At 34.5% G+C, this 22,348-nt stretch overlaps 2 protein-coding genes, 1 long non-coding RNA gene and 2 pseudogenes across 4 annotated transcripts; 2 read left to right on the forward strand and 3 right to left on the reverse strand.

Moving 5' to 3' along the window:
- Positions 1-571: 571 nt before the first annotated feature.
- LOC111215634 (putative DNA-binding protein At1g48610) lies at positions 572-2,582 on the reverse strand. Of its 2 annotated transcripts, none has more exons than XM_022719461.2 (4): positions 2,332-2,582; positions 1,756-2,176; positions 1,223-1,267; positions 572-962 (listed from the first exon to the last, which is right to left on the reverse strand). In XM_022719461.2, the coding sequence occupies exons 2-4, from the start codon at positions 2,167-2,169 to the stop codon at positions 876-878; spliced, it is 546 nt and encodes a 181-aa protein (XP_022575182.1). In that variant the 5' UTR covers positions 2,170-2,176; positions 2,332-2,582; the 3' UTR covers positions 572-875. The 2 variants fall into 2 exon arrangements, with proteins under 2 accessions (XP_022575182.1, XP_022575181.1); XM_022719460.2 differs by having other exon boundaries at positions 1,223-1,291.
- Positions 2,583-3,195: 613 nt separating this feature from the next.
- LOC111215894 (COPII coat assembly protein SEC16-like) lies at positions 3,196-5,455 on the reverse strand. Its single transcript, XM_048780362.1, has 4 exons — positions 5,150-5,455; positions 4,318-5,085; positions 3,890-3,964; positions 3,196-3,802 (listed from the first exon to the last, which is right to left on the reverse strand). Exons 1-4 carry the CDS (start codon positions 5,336-5,338, stop codon positions 3,551-3,553), a joined length of 1,284 nt encoding a protein of 427 aa, XP_048636319.1. The 5' UTR covers positions 5,339-5,455; the 3' UTR covers positions 3,196-3,550.
- A 2,309-nt stretch (positions 5,456-7,764) lies between these two features.
- LOC111216043 lies at positions 7,765-12,559 on the forward strand (annotated as a pseudogene).
- A 2,443-nt stretch (positions 12,560-15,002) lies between these two features.
- On the reverse strand, positions 15,003-15,999 carry LOC125609222. The gene is made up of 2 exons (XR_007339639.1): positions 15,624-15,999; positions 15,003-15,536 (listed from the first exon to the last, which is right to left on the reverse strand). It is a non-coding gene; the product is annotated as an uncharacterized LOC125609222 (long non-coding RNA).
- A 363-nt stretch (positions 16,000-16,362) lies between these two features.
- On the forward strand, positions 16,363-20,648 carry LOC111215633 (annotated as a pseudogene).
- The last annotated feature ends 1,700 nt before the right edge of the window (positions 20,649-22,348 follow it).

A 22,348-nucleotide genomic window follows, 5' to 3' on the forward strand; every position in this document is an offset into this window, starting at 1 on the left:
CCAAAGCTATATTAAATGCAGATTTGGGGATTAATCTGTCTTGGTTTTCTCCCGTCCACCCACCTTCGCCGCAGGTGAGTCTTCCTTCGTTGCCCCTTTTCTGTATGAATTTATACTATCTATCTGATTGGCTGACCCCATCAATGTGACTTACGTATCTAATTGCAATTCGATCAGTCTTCCAACGAATTATGTTTAGTGATTTTTATCTTATAATAGTTGCAGGCTATGTTATTAGAAACAAAACGAATGTACACACTTCTTCCGGTTTTGTCTTAGAGAAATAAAATACTGTTGGTGTTTGAGTATTTTAGTTAGTTTTTGCGACAATCTAATTCTAATGTTGTGGTGGTAATTTGTTCAGAGACTTGTATGAAGGTTGCCTTTCCATTATACGTCTTTTTCTCTCTTTTTTTAACAATCGATACACTATCTTTTACCTTGCCTATGTTTGCAGAGAAGGGAGCAATGATCACCAATCTTCTTTCAGCTAAAGCACTCATCTTCATTTGTATAGGGTGTCATATCATCTTGTGGAAGACGAGGTTTAACCACTAAACTGAGAGATGAATCGTTTCACAGAAATATGTATGGACAGAGCATAACACAGTTTAGTCACTACAAAACATTCAATTCAGAACAAAAGAGTTAAACTCACAAGGGTAGATTCCCCATGTAACAGCTACACAAGAGATCATCAAAGAGTACAAACCAATTAGCACTAAAACTGTTTTCTCTTCTTGTACCACTCCCTACGAACGTACAGACAAACCTAAATTTGGAAATCAAACATCAAATCAATCAGTCTTAAATTCTCCAAACAAATGTTTCCCTAACACCATTAAGATTTTTGTGGACGTGTCACATCACAGCTTCTACATTCCTGCAGCTATCTCTTGGACCTCCTCGATTGCTGAAACTGCTATCTTCAGCTTATCTGCAGCCTGCTTCACTTTCTTTTGCTGCAAGAATACATTCATTCAAAACAATTATCATGACACAGTTTTTCTTCTTTCCTTTTCAACTAGTCAAATGATCATTCATTTCCCTCCATCTTATCTTCTAAGCGAAACTACACAATCTACAATCATGATAAATATGTTTCCTAGTTATCTTTTGTGATCCCACACTAACATATAATGTGTAAGCCAAACTGATGAAAATGCATACAGTATTGTAAACCAATATCACTATAGAAGCAAACTGGTGATGGTTGACTTACTAAGAGTGCGGCTTTCTTCTTGAGCTCTCTTGGGTCTGATGCTCCCTGCCCAGTAGCACCTTCTGTTGCCTTCATACATGGAAAACCGATTTTGACATAACACATAAGTATATAAACAGTTGTATAAGCATAATAATATGGTACATAAACTAAATGATTGTAGATACAATGACTCATATGAGATAATAACGACTTGCCAAATATACCAAGCACTTGCATTTTCAGATAGATTATACAACAAACAAAAAAAGCTTTAGGAAATCTAATAAGATTACACTAACCAAATATGCACATCTTTTCAAAGTCTCTATACTACACACTTAAAAGAAACAGTCAAAATAACCAAAAACTTAGTAATATACGACTTTTCTCTAAGCAATTTGGACGCATTAATTTTTTTTTTTTGGTAAAATGTTAAATACAAAATTGTTTTCACCTCTTTGCCAGGAACCTAAGCATTGTAAATAGTTTCTCTCACATTTTTTTGTTGGACGCATTAATTAATAAAGACAAGGATGTAGAAGAGAAGTTACATTCTTTGGCCTGCCCACAGTCTTCTTAGCAACAGGTTCAGATTTAGGTTTCCGTCCACGTTGTTTCTTAGCTGGAGCTGCCACATCATCTTTCTTTGGCCTCCCACGCTTCCTAGATCCAGCGACCTGAGGCTCCGTCGCACGGACAGTGTTGGACCTCCTGGGCCTACCTGCTGCCGCAGGCGCAGTCGCAACAGCTGCTGTAGCTAGGTTTCTTTTCGGGCGACCGCTTGGTTTCCTAGCCGGCTGAGCTGCTGAAACGGCACCGTCCTGAGAGTCGGATTTGGACTTCGGCGGTCGTCCACGGCCGCGTTTCTGAGAATCAGTAGCAGCGGGTGAGCCGGCGGCATCGGATCTTGGAGCTTCGGGACCAGTTCCGAGAGACGCGGAAGGAGTTCTAGCTGTTTTCGCCATGAGGAATCTAAGATTCGAATCAGAGAAAAAGCGGGTCAACGGAAGCGGACTTCAAAGAATACTAAACTAATAAACAATACAAACTCGATTCCGCTTAAAAACCTTGAAGAACTCTTAAAGATCCAGGGATGAAGAACAGTAAGTAAAGCTCAATGCACGTACCTTGTTTGTTTCACCTAAGGACGCAGGTCTGCGAGTGAGTGATACTGAAGAACGCTTGGCGAAGAAGAAAGAGTAGAGATGACGTGTGACGGTTACAAGGTAGCCACACTATGGCTCGAGCTTGGAGAGCAAAACGAACGACCCTGAGATTCTGAATCTGTTGGGTTGGGTCCACCTGGAGTCTTTCTTTTTAGGGCTTATTTGCCAAATAACAAAAAAAAATGAAAAATTAGATTTTGGAAGAGAGAGTAGAGAGAAATAGGAAGAAAAAGTAGGAGAGAGAAGGGGATTTTGGTTAGTTAGTGTATTTTTTTTTTTCATGTATATAGTGTGCAATTTTTCTTTTTTTTATGTTATCAACAAATCTTGTTTTTTTTTTTTTGAAATTAATTTTACCGAATTAATTTTACAGATTTTTAGGTAATGAAAAATGGTCAAACAGAATTTACCAAATAAATCCCCATAATGATATTATATATTTTTTATTGTTCAAAATAAGTACTTATAAGTCCTAGTTACAACTTCACTTTTTAAATAGCAATGTTTTACATAATAATTCAGAATTTTGTGATTTCTTTTTTGCTTTTTTTTTTAAGAAAACTGAATAAGTAAAACTGTAAAATACCCATTTTTTCAAATTCAAAAAATTTTGGAGGAAAAAAATGGTTGTTTAATGGTTCAAAAGGTTGTGAGGGAAGAGTATATCGTTTGCCTCCTCCCTAATTTTGCAGTAATTACTTAAAACCGGATTTCGAATTTTGGAGTCTAAACAAAGCAACCGACATAAGCAATATTAAACTTAATGACTTATGAGATAGTATTGAGACATAAAGAGACGCAAGAACAATCGTAGAAGTGGAGAAGTGAAGATAAAAATTACGTAACGTTTATTAGAAACATGAACTCCTACAAGGCTAAGAGACCAAATAAAATAAGCAAAACAGAGTCTAAGAAACATGAGGGAACAAAGCAAAAGCCTACACAGATACGGACCCTGGAAAAACAGAGAGATGGTACATGAACAATGGCAACATCCTAATCACTTTACAGACATTACCCTACCTCTCCTTGTTGTTTGGTTAGAGACACAGTCATCATCATTTTTCTCTGTTTTCTCTCCTCCAAACACCCTTAAGATTAAAAAAATCCATGGAACACACGACGAACAAACTCACCACCACTTGCTAGCTTTTACAAAGTTGTGCCAAGGCGGCTCTTTTCAGAACAGAGCTTCTTGCATAGCCTCTGTTTCTGTCTGCACCTGCCCATGTCCATGTCCGTCGGGCTGGGGTTCATTTTCAAAGTATAGTTCATCTGGCTGCACGTCTTCCATGTGGCGTGGCTCCTCTGTTGTCTCCCTTTTTGTTACCGTTAGCTCTTCCAAGTCATGTATAGCTTGAACCACAGCTTGATTATCACTTCCTCCGACCTCAGCTTTCAACACATTAACAATTTCCTTAGCTTTCTCTTGCTGCATAAACAAGAGAAGACCAGAAGCAGCCTAAGCATGGAAAATTATAAGGAAATGAAACCAGGATAAGGATCACACAGGACTTACAAACAATTCAAACTTCTTCTTGAGTTCACCAAAGCTAATATCTTGTTGTCCGGAAGCACCCTTTGAAGCAGCATTCTGTGTTTGCAAAATGCAAGATAATTAAGATAACTCATCTATACATAATACATAAACAAATTCTAGAGGATAGTCACCAATACTAAAGAGTTTGAAACACACAAAAGTCTTGAACTTTGATTAAATAACAATGCATTTTCCTAAGTAATTCTAAACAATTATTACAAGCAAAAGCGAGCCCCTGATAACCAAACAGAGAGAAATCTTAAAATAATAAATAGAACACCAAAAAACAAACAAACAAGGAGAGATACGAACGTGACATTCAGAGTGGAAAGTGACATTTATTCACAAGACCAAAAGTTCAAACTTCAAACTTAAACATCAAGATCTATAATAGTAAGATTGTTTACCTTTCTGGGTCTTCCTACGGGTCTTCCAGTACGAAAATAGCCTCTCTTTGGCTTCATCGCCTTCCTGATCACACCTCCGATCTTAGGAGGCCGTCCTCGTCCTCTCTTGGCAACCTGCTCTCCCCCACCCTCTGCCTTAGGTGGTGGTGCAACAGAAGAAGCACCTGCGTCAAGTCTCTTCGGTCTCCCTCTGCGTCTAACACCACCGTTAGCAACGTAAGGAAACACCGAAACCGGAGCCGGCACCACCGCTGGCTTTCTCTCCCTCCCCGCCGCTCTTCCACTTGGTGGCCGACCTCTTCGCTTCGCAATTTCCTCACCGCCGGAAACGGAAGCCTTCACTGTCGGCAAAGCTCCATCTTTCCTAGGACGACCTGGTGGTCTCTTAACTGGCGGCGGCTGAGCCTGCATCTGCTCAGAAACAACTAACTGGTTCTGTTCCAAGGTGGGTTTTGCCTTTGGAGGTCGACCACGACCACGCTTCTGAGTTTGAGTTTGAGTTTGGGGAGCAGAAGTCGCGGCCGGATCAGGTAACTGTTGGGTCTCGTTGACATCAGATCTGGGAGGTTCAAGAGCAGCAGCTGCGAGTTTGTAAGATTTCTTCACCATGACGAGAACACCACTGTTCTTGAGAGTCCTGAGATGGTGAGTCAGCAAAGAGCCATGAGCAGGAGGTATCCCCGTGTAGAATCTCTCGATGTACCTCGAAATCGCTTGCTTGCTTGACCCGTCTGGTTCGTTCAAAGCAGAGATCGCACTGCAAATCATCTACAGACAGAAAGAACACACATTCAGTCACTGAAAAGATAACCCTAGCCAACTCAAAGCTTACTTCGGAGTAATGAGGGTGGTTAACGGATGGATGAGAAGGAACTGGCGGCGATGGTTGAAAGAACTGGTTGTTGTTAGGCTGCGCGACGGCCGAGGAGAAGGGGTGTTGGGGAGGGGGGAAAGGGTTCGAGTTGGAGTTGGTGAAGGGAGGAAAAGCAGTGAACGGAGGAGGAGGCAGAGAAGGATCCATGGATTTAGAGAGAGAAAACAGAGGAGGAAGAAGAAGAAGAAGAAGGTGATGATTCTTTAGAGAAATTTGTTTTTTCGTTTTTCTTTTTCTCTTTTAATTTCAACTAAATTAAATTATTGTGCAAGGAAGAGATAAAAAGGTGAAGGTTGCAGAGAGATGCAAACGATATGATCGGGAGAGTGAGTGAGTGATTGAAATCTAACCGTTGAAAGTGTCTTTTGGTGCCGTTTTACGACACGGATCGATGACGTGTGCTCTTTGTAATATAAAATTTGAGTTTTGTGTTTCTTTGAACTCTTTTTTTTTCTGCAACTATTAAACCGTATTAAATTACATATAAACAAATTTATGTTTCTGGTTAAAAATATTTTTGACTGATAAATTTTTATAAATATATTAATTAATATTCATAAAAAATTATAATTTTATGGCTTTACATTTTTTTGAATTAAATTTATTATTGAAGTTTAAAGATATTATTTCTTATAAAATTAATATATTTCATTTAAAAAAATGTTAACATTTTTTCATTTTATGTTTTAAATTTTATTAATATTATTTTATTTTATATTTTAATATAAAATATTGTTATAGTTTAAATAAATTCCGTCCTATATTTTCATATAACTTGGTACTTTACCAATTTTAATATATATTTATTTTTCAAAAATGTAAATTATGTAAGTATAAAATAATGCCAATCTTGACTTTACATTTAACAAAAGATCAAATGATTTTAAAATATGAATATCATAACATTTGACTTATTTTTCATTTAAAATTACATTTGCATTTTTGTAAGACAAGTCATCAATACACAAATTATTTCCTTCCAACTCTCTCATAGAACATCTTTATTAATATAGTCTATTAATAAAGTAGCTCAAATATAATATTATTTAAAGTTTTACAAATATTAAATTAATAACAAGTAGCAAATTTATAAATTCTCTCAACACTTTTAAAATCTCTTATCTCTTAACTATTAATTTTTTTTGTTTATAATTAAAAACTTGTACCAATAAAAATATCATTAATTCTGAATGATCTCCATTGATTTCATATTTTTTTCTAGATATTTATGCATTATCTTACAATATTGTTTGTATATTTAAACTACCCAAATGTTGTGCTCGCTGCTACTTATATGGTTTAGTAGACTTTGGTTGAAGTCTACTAGCCTTAATTCTTTAGTAAACTTTATTAGAATTCTACACTAACGACAAATTTTAAGATCTAAAAATGTACATATAGAAAATAGTTTATTCTGAAAAATATTTCAAAACTGTTTTTTAACCTAAAATAGTAGCAAAGCAAAAACATAGAGTTTGAATCTATAAATTTAGTACAATATAAACACAAAATACATATTTAAAATGAATAGATGCAAATCTTACATTTTTGGAAAGATGATTTGTAAACTTTGGAAGAGAATATCTGCAAATACTAGCTTTAACTTATAAGTAGACTTCATTACAAGTTTACTCTATCAGCTAATTTTCAGGTCTGAAAAAAATCTGTACATTTAAAAATGTGAAAATTAGCTTTAAATATTAAAAAATTTCAAAAATAGAATTTATAAGATAAATAGCAGTAAAGTAAATGCACATAGTTTGAATCTATAACTTTATTTGAATATAAAAAAAAAATAAACATTTAAAATTTATAGATCTAAAACTTATATTTTTAGAGGAAAAGATGAAAACTATGAATGATAGGACCTAAGAAAATATTGTGAGAAAGACATGAGAAAAGATTAACAATTTAAGCAATTTTTTTTCTTCATATTCAAAGAATTTAGAGAGCAAAAAAGGTGAACTTATACCGTGTGAGTGAGAGAAAAGTAACTTCATATGAATCAGGAGCGCTTCTTCGGATTGGAGGAGCGACACGTGGAGTCTATCAATCATTGATTGAACAACTTCAAACTTTTAGGAGAATACCGGCTTGAGGTAGTCCATCCTTGTGGATTTTTTTGATGTGGCCGCTTCTTGCATCTCTTCATAGGAATCTGAATCAGAGTCGTCGCCTTATGCATGGTTTGCTTGATTTCCCTATAGTGTCAGTCTCATCAGTCGGTTCTCCTTTCAGTGGTGGTGCCCGTTGGGTGGTGTTGCCTCCCTCAGACAAAGTTTTGAGGTGTTGCATAGGTCGAACGCGGATTTGGAACCGGTGTCGTTTCTTGCTCATCGAGTGGAGAGCTGAGTTTTCTTCTCAAAGAACTACGTTTTCAGCCTAGAGCTGTGAAAGTTTGTCCTCTCTTTGCTCCAACAGCTTGTAGTGCTCATTCATCGTGTTTTTCAAGACTTGAACCATCTGAGAGATGATCAAGATTATCTGCAAAGGTGTTATTCTCTCGAGCTGTGTGTAACTTGGTGACTTAACTTTGCAAGGCTGCAATCTGAGCCCCAATTCGATTTAAAACAAAGGTTTTGTTATGCTCACTTTCTGTCATCATCTTGTAGTCTTGATTACCCTCATATTTCTATCGCCAAACTGTTAGGGTAAATTCGTGTAGGTATTTTGTTGGCACTACAGAAACGTAAAGCAAGATAACAAGTAGGAAAAGAGCTCAACTATAATTTTTATTGATCTTTAGAGCCAAAACTACATGTTTGGTGTATGAATCCTAGTTCTAACCGCCTAGCTCTAAGATTTGTGTATTGAAAGTCGATCCCATGTTCTAGGGTTTGTATCCCTTTATATAGGCTGTTCGTAGTTGGAAATTATATTAGAAACTTCCATATTCAGAAATATGTTAGAATCCTCTTTATTAGAAATTTTTTCACTTTACCCAGAGACAGGATTGGAGCCGGGTTTGAACCGATAATTCTCTAGGCAAGAATCTGAAGGCTCGAAAACAGGAGTAATACCTTCCTAAATTATTCATTCCCAACACCACCATAGATAGCATAATTACAACTTTTGTTTGTGTTATAAGTTTTGCATTTCTTTTTGTTAGAATCATGGTTGAATTTTTTATTTATTTTGGGTTAAAGAAAACAATTTTTTATTTGGTAGTTTGGAACTTAGGTAGTGATTGGTGAATTTAGAAAAAACGCAATAAAAACCACACATAGTTACCAATCAATTAATTCTTTTTGAAAAGGCGTATTAAAAAAAAAACCACACACACTTTCCAAGACAATAATAACAACAGTCAGGATGAAATACGCACTTCAAAATCGACCACTCCCGAGACCATGCGGTCCAATAAAAAATGCACCCAGATTTATATATTTTAATAATAAAAACTGTTATATATATCTACTAAATCAGTGTACAATTTCATTATATCAAGAGAAAAAAAAGGACGTGAGTTCACTTGTCTGTGAAACATTCATTCACACAGTATTCAAAAGGGAAGAAGTGAGTTATTTATAATCACAAAATATGTAAGTTTGTTGATTTAATTTATAATCACACGTTTGTTGATTTATTATGTTATATTTAAAATAATTAATTAATCCACATAATAAATCTTAAAATAAAATAACTATAAACTAATTAGTATTTTGTTATCCAATTAATTAAAGGTTAACAAAGAAATGATATTTACTTATAATATAGTGTTTAAAATTATAGGTTATTTAATATAAATTACCAAAATGGGTATTGTTAGTTTAATTTAACTGAATTGCTAAAGTAATAGTTTTGTTTATAAAAAATCCAAATTCTAAAACTATTGTTAGTTTAATTTAAGAAAATTGCTAAAGTAATAATTTGTTGGATAACATAATATTTATAGAAACCATAGTTCATTCTGAGTATATTAAATAATCAGGACCGTATCTATATATTTAATTCAAGTTCTTGTCAATTTTTAAAATATCAGTTTTCCTTCTTTTTCATAAATCTCCATATCTGTTTCTTTTTCTGTTCTAGATAAATTTCAAATAAAGCGCATTACTTCTTTTATGTATGTTAACACTTTATTCTCATCATAATTAAAATATAAGAACTAACCAATGAATCAAACTAAATGATACCAACGAACATAAGCATTCTTTAAAAATAAAGTGGTTCCAAACCTAAGAGAATGAGATAAGCTCACTGAATTTTTATATTAGTTCATTTTTTGAACAGCTTATTAATTAACTATTTGAAATTTGATTGTAATGCAGCTTAAAAGTTGGTAACCTTTACGTGAAATTAAATTACCTACTCAACCTTTTTATGTTGGTCATAATTACAAATATATTTGATACCATACGTATCTTAAATTAAATTTAATTTCTTATAATAACTATTTATATTATTTTTAAAAATAGTAAATTTGAAATACGTTATATACTTGTATATTTAAAATTAACTGTAATTTTATGAAATGTAGTATGGCATCTAACCGGCGAACGAATACAAATTCTGGAGGAACAACAAATTCAAATCGTCCTACAGAAGCATCAACTCCTCCTACGGAAACAACTTTAAGAGTAAGTTTTAACTATATTTTCAAAATTTTAATAGTTGTAGATTTTAAATTCTATAAATTAACTAATATTATAATTTTAAAATATGTAGACCAAAGACAAATACGGATGGTCATATATACAAGAAAAAACTTTAATTCAGTTATTCGATGAAGCACTTTCGAGGGATAATTATACTCTTAAAAATCCAAGTGCCAGTGGGAGAGAGTATATGGTAGATAAGTTCAACCGAGCCTTCCACATGAATATAACTTATGCATTTTTTAAAAACAAGCTCGATGAATTCAAAAAAATTATAAGAGATGGAAGACTCTTATGAATTATACTTGTATATCGGTTGATCCTGATACATCTATGATATATGCATCTGACACATGGTGGAAAGAACGTGATAATGTAAGTACATATAATCGTTACATTCATGAAAATATACATATATATATATATATATATCAATATTTTTAGGTTCAAATTAATATGATGATTTTTAAATTTTAGAGATGTAAATTAACAAAAAGTCTGAATAGAAAACCGCCAGAGTTTTGGAATGTGATGGTACGATGTCTCGCACTACACGATGTACAATCACAATCTCAACATTTTGCACGTCTAAGAAGAGAAGAGCTAATTAATAGACGTGGTGTTGATGAATCTGACACTGATAGTGGTGACATCCCACAAACACAAGAAGAAGAAGATGTGTATCGTGTTTTAATTGATGATGATACACATCTTTTGAATGAAAACACCAATGAAACGGTACAACATACTGGCCGCAGAAGTCATCAACGAGGAAGAAAAAATTCACAATCAAGTATTAGGCGTGAAAGCAATTCCCAAAGATCTGGAGACAACTCACGGCTTCCTATAAGGAGGGTTTCACGTGGAGGTACAAGAAGACAATCTTTTGAAATAACTATACAAGACACTATATCTGGATATACGGAGTTCCAACGTCAAAGTTTACAACAACTTCGTACAGGTGCTTTTGACCAAGAAAATTATGATGAATGGAAAAAAGCATAAGAAATATTTTTTGCTCTAAACATTCCAAAAGGAAGATTTTACTGGACATGTCTTAATACTCTTAAAGAGTTAGTATTTTGGCAAAAATATTTTCTTGATATAGATGGAAGCATCAATGAAGATAAGTTACAACTATTGGAAGGTATGACCGGTGTTTCACGGAACAACGAAGATGTGCCAAAACAGTTAGGGGCAGAGCAATCATTTGGAAGTTCATATGCTCAACAGTGGGGCACACCGCCAACTGCTCAACAGTGGGGGAACACCGCCAACTGCTCAACAATGGAGTACCCCACCGTTTGCTCAACAATGGAACACCCCACCAAATTCTCAACAATGGGGCACACAGCCAAATGTTTCACGATGGGGGACACCACCTTATGCACAACAATGTAATTGACCCCAACCAACCCAACCATGGGGACCAACACCAAATTCACAACAATGGGGTACACCACCAAATTCTCAACAATGGGGCACACCTCCAGGGTGGGGGCTTTCATCAAACTTTCAGCTAGGCGGGCCATCGAGGACGAATCCAACAAATGTTCATTATGGATTTTCAGTTGGAAGCGAAGAAGAAAGTGTGAAGAATACTCAACAAGAAAATGCAGCTGTAGAAACTTCACCAAATGATAACACTGACCATATTTCACATACACCTAGACCAGGAGCTTTATTCAACATATGGGGAACATCTATAAATATAAATGAAAGTCACCAAAATTACTCAGAAGATGAAGATTAGTTTTTTTGATAGTTGTGTTTTTGTATTCTAGCTTTTGTTGTAAAATATTGATATATTTAGTCTTTTAATCATTTTTATGTTGTTAATATAGTTTATATTTACTGATGGCTTATTATATTTCATGTTTAAAATTTCAGGCTTTTCGTATATGTCAGTTACGAGCACAAGGCATACATAATCTAAGTTACGAAGAAAGAATTAAAATTTGGAATTTGGAAAATGAGCAGTTTGCAAAGTTAATAATCAATCCAACATTGACTTACTATCATCGCTATTTTCAAAGGGGACCAATGCAAACGGATAGAGGTTTAGGATGGAGAAATATTTGGCGACGAATACAAGAAGATGATGCGGCTTGTCTTCAGTTATTACGAATGTCACTACCGTGTTTCTGCTTATTGTGTAATACACTACAAACAGACTATGGTCTACAACCAACACTCAATGTAAGTATTGAAGAAAGCGTGGCTATGTTTCTACAAATATGTGGACATAATGAAGTTCAAAGAGATGTCGGTTTAAGATTCGGCCGAAATCAAGAGACGATTCACAGAAAATTTATGGAAGTTCTTACGGCGACAGAAATAATGGCATGTGATTATATTAGAACTCCAACAAGACAAGAACTAATGCGAATTCCCGAAAGACTTCACTCAGATTGAAGATATTATTATTTTTTCAGTGGATTTGTGGGAGTTATGGATGGAACTCATGTATGCGTAAAAGTGGAACATGAGTTAAAAGGAATGTATTGGAATCAACATGATAATGCTTCTTTGAACATCATGGCAATATGTGATTTGAATATGTTGTTCACATATATATGGAATGGAGCACCATGATCATGTCACGATACTGCTGTTTTGGCAATGGCACAACAAAACGATTCTGAGTTCCCTTTGCCTCTACGAGATAAATATTATCTCGTTGATTCAGGCTATCCGAACAAGCAAGGATTTTTAGTCCCATATAGATCATCACGGAATGGAGTTGTGAGATATCATATGTCTCAGTTCAACTCTTGTCCTGCTCCGAGAAATAAACAAGAACTATTCAACCGATATCATGCGTCTTTGCGTTCAGTTATCAAAAGAACATTTGGAGTTTGGAAGAAAAAATGGAGGATTCTATCTGATTTTCCAAGATACAAAATACGCACCCAAAAAAGAGTGATAATGGCTACAATGGGATTACATAACTTTATCAAAACTAGGGTCGGTCCGGGCTACGCCCGGGTTTTTTTTGTTTAAATTTTAATTTTGATTATATATTTTGTATTTAATATAAAATAGTATAATCTATTAAAAATAGATATATTATTATAATTTTTTTAAAAAAAAATCATTGTTTCTTGTCTTACGAATTTTTAATTTCAGCATCCAATTTTTTTTTTGTTATTGGAATATATATATATATAAGGTGATAAACAAAATGAACAAAAATTAATTAAATTTTAGTTATGGTGTTTAATTTGTTGGACTATAGATGTATTTTATTTCACTTATAATTTTTTCTAATTTTTGTTTCCAACTACCAAGTAATTTAATGGATCATCCCCCTTTAAATCTACAACCTTACTTTATATTGTTTTCCAAAACTCAGCAGTTTAAATGTTATAATATTTTCTTCATCAAAAAACTTACGGAGCATTAATTATCTGGACCATATTACATGAATGAGTTGATCATTAGTGTGTGTACTGTGTATGTTGATTATATTGTAGACTTAGCTTCTGTTACGGCAGTGTTTCAAACAAAAAAATGTGTTTAAAAAAAAAAGCTTTCACTTATAATTTTTTCTAATTTTTGTTTCTAACTACCAAGTAATTCAATGGATCCTCCCCCTTTAAATCTACAACCTTTCTTAATATTGTTTTCCAAAACTCAGCAGTTTAAATGTTATAATATTTTATTCATCAAAAAACTTACGTTGATCATTAGTGTGTGTACTGTGTATGTTGATTTTATTGTAGACTTCGCTTCTGTTACGGCAGTGTTTCAAACAAAAAAAATGTGTTTCAAAAAAAAGCTTTCTGTTACGGCATTTGCTAGTGTAGTGGAACCATACTAAACCGGATTTAATAAAAATATTATTTATTTTAATTTAATAAATTTAACGAACATAATATACAAATACAAATTATATTTTTTTTATATAAAGAGAGAATTTGAATTGTAATGTTATTTCAAAGTTAAATTCTGGTTTGAATCCATTTTCAATACCAAACCGAACAAAATCCACTATGACATTAGTTAATCACAACAGAAGCTAAAACGAAGTAAAAATAATTTCACACTTCTTTTCAGTTTATCTATTAAACTTTATATATGTGTCCATATTTAAAACATTGCTTTGGTAATTAATAAATTAAAAATAATGGTAAAAACTGAATTTTTTTGATTAATATATGCATTGGAAAAGGAAAACAACACTTATAATGAAATAAACTTTAAACATAAAATGACATTTTATATGAAATGGATAAAGTATATATTAACACTATGTGGCTTAAGAGATTTTATTTTAATTATTTAAGATTTGTTTACTATCAAAGATGATATTGTTAACGCATAAGAGCATCTCCAACCCATAACACTATTTTAGTGTCAAAACCACACTATTTTAGTGTAGTTTCAACACTAAAAACAAATTCACCTCCAACCACAACACTAAACTTCACACTAAAAGCTATTTTATAATATTATATTTATATAATTTATTTAAATTTTCGTTTTTAATAATATAATTTATTAATAAAATAAGTGAATAGTGTTTTAGTGGAGTGAATAGTATTTTAGTGTGGTGAATAGTGTCACACCAAATTTGGTGTAAAATTATAGTGTTACACTAAAATGGTGTGATTTTTAGTGTTGGGTTGGAGAGTGTTTTAGTGTAAAAAATAGTATTTTGCAGTTGGGTTGGAGATGACGTAAATAATCTATGCCTTTGAAACTCAGATATATTTGTTTAGGATTGTGTAAATGGTTTGTTTTTATTTTTTAATTTTCTATTTGTTAATTTAATGTTTTGTAGTATTTTGTAAGTGCATAATATTGTTTTAAATGTTTTTTTGTTCAATGTAGTTATTTTTTTATATTTGAAAATAAAGTTAAATTGTATGAAACCAAAAATTTATCAATTAACAATACATATAATGAAGATAGATAGAAATATATTTTTTTCTTGTTTGTCGTTGAACTCCAATAATTTTGTTAATTTGGGATGATGAATTTTTAAATATATTTAAAATATTTTACGTGATTCTCAACGGTTTGTATCTGGTCTTGTATTGCACAGTACCGTGTTTACGTGAGAAAAAAGTGAAGCACTGGCCTAAGGCATCTTTTATATATATAAAATCATTAGCATCTCTATGAGTTAAGTAACATATTAGACCAATGAAAACATGTATTTTTCAGGAAACTAAAAAATATGAAAACAATTGTTAATTACTAAAAAATTGTATAAAAATAAATAAATAAATGTTTTTGCACAATAAATTTACAATTGGTACACTCTCTCTTTCTCGATGACCTTGATACCAAGTGAAGACATTTACAATGTTATATTCACAGAGAAACTAAAACAACAAAATAAAATCTTATTATTTAGTACTACTCAATAGCAGGAGGAAAAAGTAAATACAATCATACCTTTAACACCTCAAGACTACGCACAACTTTGAAAAAGATAAAGACTCCAAACAGTAATTGAGAATCTCATATCATGATAACCCAAGGGTCAGATTAGGAGCTTACGGAGTCAGAGAGCCGTGAAAGAGAGATACTTTAGTTATTTGATGCATAAACACACCTCCATTGCCAAACGTTCTTCTTCTGGTCTGCGACAGAAACAAAATGCAGCAGGCCTCACAAACAGACTCTGAGATCCTTGCATCATACAGATACTTTAGAATGTCTACTTACGCATATGGCTCCATCTTTCTCGAGTGTAAAGTCCGGATGTTCTGGTTTACCTCTGTGATCAAAGCAAGCTAGGGAATCACATCAAAACAAAGAATTAATAAATCACTGTGAAGTATAAATTAACAAAAGAAAAAGTAAATGGAACAATGACGTACCAGTATCCAAGACACGCTCATATCCTTGGATGAAACCAAACACTTTCTTATCGTAGTGATGAGCTCAATCGAAAGGGGGTATTAAATGCATCTGTAATCATGCTGGTTTAGGCCATCAAATTCCCAGATCCACAACAGCCTAGCGGAGGAACACTTGCCGAACTTCAGATTGGAGAAGAACACCCTTGAGTTAGCGATTAAGCCGTGAATTAGTATGCTATATAAGAGATATGAGAATAGATGAGTTCAAGAAGAGCAATACTCACCTATATTTATACCCAACACACACAGGCTTTTAGATCTAGACAGCACATTCAAAGCCTCACCATGGGCGAGAATCAAGGGGATTAAACACGAAGCCATAACTCAGACCGTTTCAGATAGTGAGACGAAGCGCAAAGGTCACCAAAACTCCATCACACGCAGAGGAGAGAAGAATTTCAGTTCATCGATTATGCCGTATCAGGGTTGGAGGCGTGCAAACCAAAAACTGGGCCTATGTGGAAAATTAAATGGGCTTCTTCTACGCAAAGGTATTACGGAGAGCTGAAGTGACGTGGAGAAACGGAAGTTTCTAATTGGATGGAATTAAAATGCCTACGTGGACACACTCTCCTTTGATTATATCTTCCTTTTAGTATAGGATAGATTTCAAACTACGCAGATGAAGATTTTGCAAATATAATACCAGATACGAGACTGAACAACAGAGATTCAGAATCTGACTATGTTGATCTAGAAGAATTTGATGCGGCACAAGGAGAAGAAATGACATAAATAAAAGATAATATTGCAAATATGTTGTGGGAAAATCAAAATAATAGATGATTTTTTTATTGTATTTTTACTTAGTTTTTGTTTTATATATGTAATTTAAATGTTTAATTCATATGAATTTGGTATTTAATTTTCAATTATATTGATTCATATGTATAACATTTTTACCATTTTTTAATTTTTAAATTCCGCAAACTATATATTTTCACCAATCAAAACAATTCTGCACCGCTAATTTTATCAAAACCGCACTTATCCCGCAAAACGCACCAACCGCAGTTGGACCGTCCCGCACTTTAATTCTGCACCGCTTTTGATACTAATTTCACCGTCACCAATCGGAGCCTTAATTAGAAAATAACTAAAGCAATTTATTATATTTTTATATGTCAAATATGTAACATTTAATGCGTCCACGATCCCTCCATTGCATTTGCGACTTGCACACAAGTAAACGGAAAATAAGGTTGACTTTTATGATTTATAACACTTGTAATTTACTATGAGATTACATACAGAACCAGGAAGCGTTCGAGATTTGTCGCAGGTTGTCGGGGAAAATGTACATTCAGATGACAAACAGAGTTCCTCCCCCAACGCCTGAGCAAACTTCTTTTGATCACCGAGTCAGTCTGATCACTATATCATTCTCAATCCTTTTGGTCTTGATATACGTAGTTTTAATCTTGAACTTTTTATTATTATTTTCTTTGTTATGTATAGGTTGAATGGCTTGAGAGGCAGAAAGAGATCGACGATTGGCTTCCGATTACTTCATCGAGAAACGCAAAATGGTGGTACTCTGCGTTTCACAATGTGACCGCCATGGTCGGGGCCGGCGTTCTTGGTCTCCCTTACTCCATGGCCCAGATCGGATGGTACATGATTGTTGGATCAAATATTTATAAGCCCATGGCTTTATAAATAATTGAGGAATATGTGAATAGAATTGGGCCATTCAGTAGCCTTAAGAAGTTAAATGAATGAGAAGGGACAGAGTCCCACATCGTGTAAAAGGAGAGGAGTCGTGATGTATATATATGTGCATGTATCATCAGTGTTCAAACGAGTCTAGGAGAGAGGACGGCTCCCCACGCGCGCGCCGCCGTCCGTCCGGCTGGGCTTGGGCTTAGGCTTGGGTGGCCTTTGGCCCGATAAGAACTATTCTTTTTGGACCAAGTTAAGCTCAACATTTTGCCATTTATTTCGGGAAAAAACAGCATACAATTTTATTTAAAACGACAAGTAGTTTGTCTAAAAATTAAAAACGTCATGCATGTTATCTTCTCGAAAATTTAAAACGAGATAAGAGAGAGTCTTGAGGAAGAAGTTTCAGAACTCAACTTCCCTCGATCTCCGCGAGATTCTCGCCCACGTGCAGCAGCTATTGCGGGAAGTGGGTCGTCTCCGTCTCTTTAAATATCGTCTCTCCTCTTCCTTCATTTCTTAACTTTTTCCCTATCAAAATCCAACAGCAAAAATCCCTCTGCGTAAGTCTATATTGCGAGAGTGCTTCGTAGAGTTTATAGTTCGATAGGGTGATCACGAGTGAGGCGTGATTCGTCTGCCATGGTTTTATCCTGGGACTCTATATTCGTACAGTTCATTCTCACTAACGGAGCGAATATTTTGAGTTAAGGAAAGAGATCATATCTCGACTCCATGTCTCTTTGCGAATACGATTTCTTATCGTTCTTGTATTCGTCTTTACATTCGTATATTTCCTTAACATCGTTTCTTATTTTATCGTTTATGTCAGTCCGGTTTTCCGGCTTATACGTTCCATATAATATATTTATTTTTCACCAAATATATGGAACTTTTGAGCGCAAACGTAATACTTACACAAAACTTAACGTCACTACATTTACATTTGATTTGATGTTGTACATGCCGACCAGTTATTTTGAGACTTGAAAGAGATCTGCATATATTGGTTATATGTTATCGCGATCTATATAACCAAATGTTTGAAATGTTTTTTTTTAATTGAAAAATGTTTGAAATGTTACATGATCTTATTATATATGTCAGGGGCCCGGGCGTGACAATAATGATACTATCATGGATAATAACACTCTAACACGTTGTGCAAAATGGTAGAGATGCACGAGATGGTTCCTGGAAAACGCTTTCACCGCTATCACGAACATGGCCAATTTGCGTTCGGTGAACGTTTTGGTCTCTATATTATCGTCCCTCAGCAAATAATTGTCGAAGTAAGCTAGACGAAACACAATTACTGATTCGTAACTGTCCCATCAGTTTCTTATACAAGTCTTGATATTATAATTGGTTTAACAAATTAAGGTTGGAGTGTGCATTGTTTATATGGTGACTGGTGGACAATCGTTGAAGAAGTTCCATGAACTTGTCTGTCAAGATTGGTCAACAATTAGACTTCCTGTCTTCATAATGATATTTGCGTCTTCTCATTTCGTTTTGTCTCATCTCCCAAACTTCAATTCCATCTCCCTTATCTCTCTTGTTGCCGCCGTCGTGTCTCTTAGGTATATATATACTTATCACCATCATCATATATATGCATAAGCATTACCGGGGGGAGGGAAGCATGTATAACGAAATTTAAAAGGGAAAATTGTTCTTTAGACCAAATCTTGACACTATTTTTACGTGATAGTAATGAAGCAGTACGAATAGTTAGATGAATTATTGTTTTCAAAAATGCATAAACTAACGATAAACGAAGTAGTGGAATGTAAACACATGAAAATGTTACATCATTCATTATTTGTCTTTTTAGTTATTCAACAATTGCTTGGACCGCTACAGCCACAAAGGGCGTTCAGGAAGATGTTCAGTACGGCGACAAAGCAGGAACAACCGCTGACACGGTGTTAAACTTCTTTACGGGGCTTGGGGGCATTGCATTTTCTTATGCAGGTCATAGTGTGGTGCTTGAGATCCAAGCAACGTTACCTTCTACAACAAGTAATCCTTCTAAAGATCCTATGTGGAAAGGGGTCATGGTCGCTTACGTGGCTGTGGCTTTGTGTTACTTCCCCCTTGCTTTGGTTGGTTATGGCATTTTTGGAAATGATGTCTCGGATAACATATTAATATCGCTCAAAACACCAGTTTGGGCCATCACACTAGCTAACTTGTTTGTGGTTATGCATGTCATTGGCAGTTACCAGGTCAGTCCAATAACTTTTACATCAGTTCATGCATGACTTTTCTCTGATCGATCGTATCAAGCCGTAGAGTACCGGTTTCTGATATGAAAACCCAGTCACTAGCTAACTTGTTCGTGGTTATGCATGTCATTGGCAGTTACCAGGTCAGTCCAATAACTTTTACATCAGTTCATGCATGACTTTTCTCTGATCGATCGTATCAAGCCGTAGAGTACCGGTTTCTGATATGAAAACCCAGTCGGTTTTTGGTATTCCATTGCTTCCGACTAACTTTGTCGCAAGAAATCTGATTCAAAACAAAAAAAAAATTCAACTTCAGATATTCGCAATGCCGGTTTTTGACATGGTGGAGACATTCCTAGTTAAGAAACTCAATTTCAACCTCTTCAATTCTTCGTTTCATCGTACGGAATGTGTATGTTGGTAAGTACGTTAATCTAGAATCTGGATCTTATCTTATATAAAATCTCTTACAGAGAAATTTTTTATCTAAATTTATCTTATTCTCTCAGTCATGCATATGATTACGTAGATCTGTAATTGAAAAACATTAAAACATAGTAATTGAATTAGAATGCTACATTATATATTTATTAATAATTTTTGTAAATTTCTATGAACTGCAAGGACATCATTAACGAGGTTCATTGCAATAATAATACCCTTCTTTGGCGGCCTACTCGCTTTCTTTGGAGGATTCGCATTTGCTCCAACAACTTATTTTGTAAGTGTACATATATTAATTATTAAATCTCTTTCAAATTCTTTTGCAGATGAAGTTTTCATTTATAGATATTGTAAAACTTACTCCTCAGATGATATATGACTTGTTCTGCAGCTTCCTTGCATAATATGGTTAGTTATCTATAAGCCAAAGAGGTTTGGCTTGTCGTGGCAGACGAATTGGTTAATATATTATTTGTTCTCCAAATTGTTAATTGAGACAAACAAAAGTTGTAACAATGATATTGGACAACTCTGTATGTAACAGATATGCATAGTACCTGGATTTATTTTGATGATCCTATCATCAATCGGAGGATTACGGCAAATCATCCTTGAATCCAAAGATTACAGTTTCTTCTCTTGATTTGATTTCCTCTACTTCAATCCTTTTTTTTGTCTAACACTTCACATCCTTTTTTTTGTAGCCAACTTCGTAGTCTGCAATCGTCGATTACATCTTCATTTTATATCTATACTACTAAAGCAAAATCCAACCAATTGATCTTGGCCGAGTGGTAAAGGGGTTCCGGGTAGAGTTTCCGCTCTGTGTTCGATTCCCCTTCTATGGATCTTTTGATGATTAGTCATTGGGTCTAGAAAGTTTTTGCGATCACACCAAATTATTAAAAAAAAAAAAAGCTTAAGCAAAATCCCTCATTCTGCTCTTACTTTTTGAAGTTATTTACAATGACATGTCATTCCTATATTTATGCCTAACAATATTAATTATTTTGAATTTTTTTTTTGAACAACCTAATTATGATTTTGTCTCTACTATAGCAATTAATATTTACCTAAATATAACATGATTCATATATTCCAACGGAACCATTTAATAATTTGTTGTTATATAATTCAATCATGTAAACAATACATGATGACTTTGTTTACTTTAATATTATAGCACACAATAATTTTACTTGAATACATTTATAACAACAACTAACATTACGTAACTATATGTTAAATTTTCTTTGGTTTATTGATACGGGTCACAAAATATTTATCAATTATAGATGAACAAATAGATGTGTCATTTCTATTATGAACTAATAAACAAATTAATATTTTTATTAACAGAAAAAAAATTTCTTGATTTAATGCACATGTCAAAATCTAGTATATGTTTAATCCAAAATGTATATATATTGGTTTATGAATAAAATTAAGGACACAATATTCAAATAATTACCTAATAGTTGACAGATATTGAAATTTCTAGACTGGTCTAGAATCGCTTCACTGAGTATTTATACTCACCCCTCTTTTTTCCCTCTTTTTTTGCAGAACCTTAAGTGGATGCGACGATGGTAACAAAGGAAACACACCTGAAACTAATGGGACCAGTAACAGAACACACAGAGATGTCGGAAAGTAGACATGTGTGTCCTTAACCTCGCGCCCAGGAACCCCGGTTGGAAATGGGGAAGGGGCGGGTGCTACAATTGGTATCAGAGCCAGGTTAAAGTCCCTTAATACTAACTTAAGGGATCAACGTTTCCGCCATTGTTCATTATTCCCATATGGTTCTGTTGGACTTGTTGTAGTCAATATTGAAAGAGAAATCGATCAGCTCAGAGGCTTCGCCAAGATTGGAACAACAAAAAGTATTCGAACCGCGGTGTAGTGGAGTTTTAGAGGTTCATGAAGGGATTAGCAAAGAGTTGTAAGACAAGTATACAGTGGGATCAGTTGCCTAGCACGACAGGCTAAGGAGGAATGGAAGGTTGGACATACGAGCTTGAGGTGATATGTCTTGCCGGCAGCACCACCCCACGCTAGCCCGGAAAGGCCAGGGGACTAGGGCCAAACGCAAGACCGAGGCGTGGATAGCTCCACGAAATAGATATCTCTGCAGGAAAATAGCGATGTGTCATTATGATATTACAGTCAGACTCGTTCCCATATAAAAAAAAGAGACATGGACGCGGGCCCCACCACATTGGCGTGGGCCCCATCAGCAAGGGAAGAAGCGAAACCGAGGGCGGCCAATGGGGAGGGGGGGGGGGCTGGACAAAAGGAGAAAACCGATTTCAGATGGTGGTGGCTAAGCTAAGGATCATC

This window comes from Brassica napus, chromosome A5 (genome assembly GCF_020379485.1).
Source record: "Brassica napus cultivar Da-Ae chromosome A5, Da-Ae, whole genome shotgun sequence".
Classification (NCBI taxonomy): Eukaryota; Viridiplantae; Streptophyta; class Magnoliopsida; order Brassicales; family Brassicaceae; genus Brassica; species Brassica napus.

Bases quoted from the DNA above. Each gene is read 5' to 3' on its own strand.
- LOC111215894 (XM_048780362.1), bottom strand. From the start codon at position 5,338: ATGGATCCTTCTCTGCCTCCTCCTCCGTTCACTGCTTTTCCTCCCTTC. The intron at 5,086-5,149 runs GTAAGCTTTGAG...TTCTGTCTGTAG, and splicing joins ACCACCCTCATTACTCCGAA to ATGATTTGCAGTGCGATCTC. The intron at 3,965-4,317 runs GTAAACAATCTT...TTGCAAACACAG, and splicing joins CCGTAGGAAGACCCAGAAAG to AATGCTGCTTCAAAGGGTGC.
- LOC111215634 (XM_022719460.2), bottom strand. From the start codon at position 2,169: ATGGCGAAAACAGCTAGAACTCCTTCCGCGTCTCTCGGAACTGGTCCC. The intron at 1,292-1,755 runs GTAACTTCTCTT...CCATGTATGAAG, and splicing joins CTGTGGGCAGGCCAAAGAAT to GCAACAGAAGGTGCTACTGG. The intron at 963-1,222 runs GTAAGTCAACCA...GTATTCTTGCAG, and splicing joins AGAAGAAAGCCGCACTCTTA to CAAAAGAAAGTGAAGCAGGC.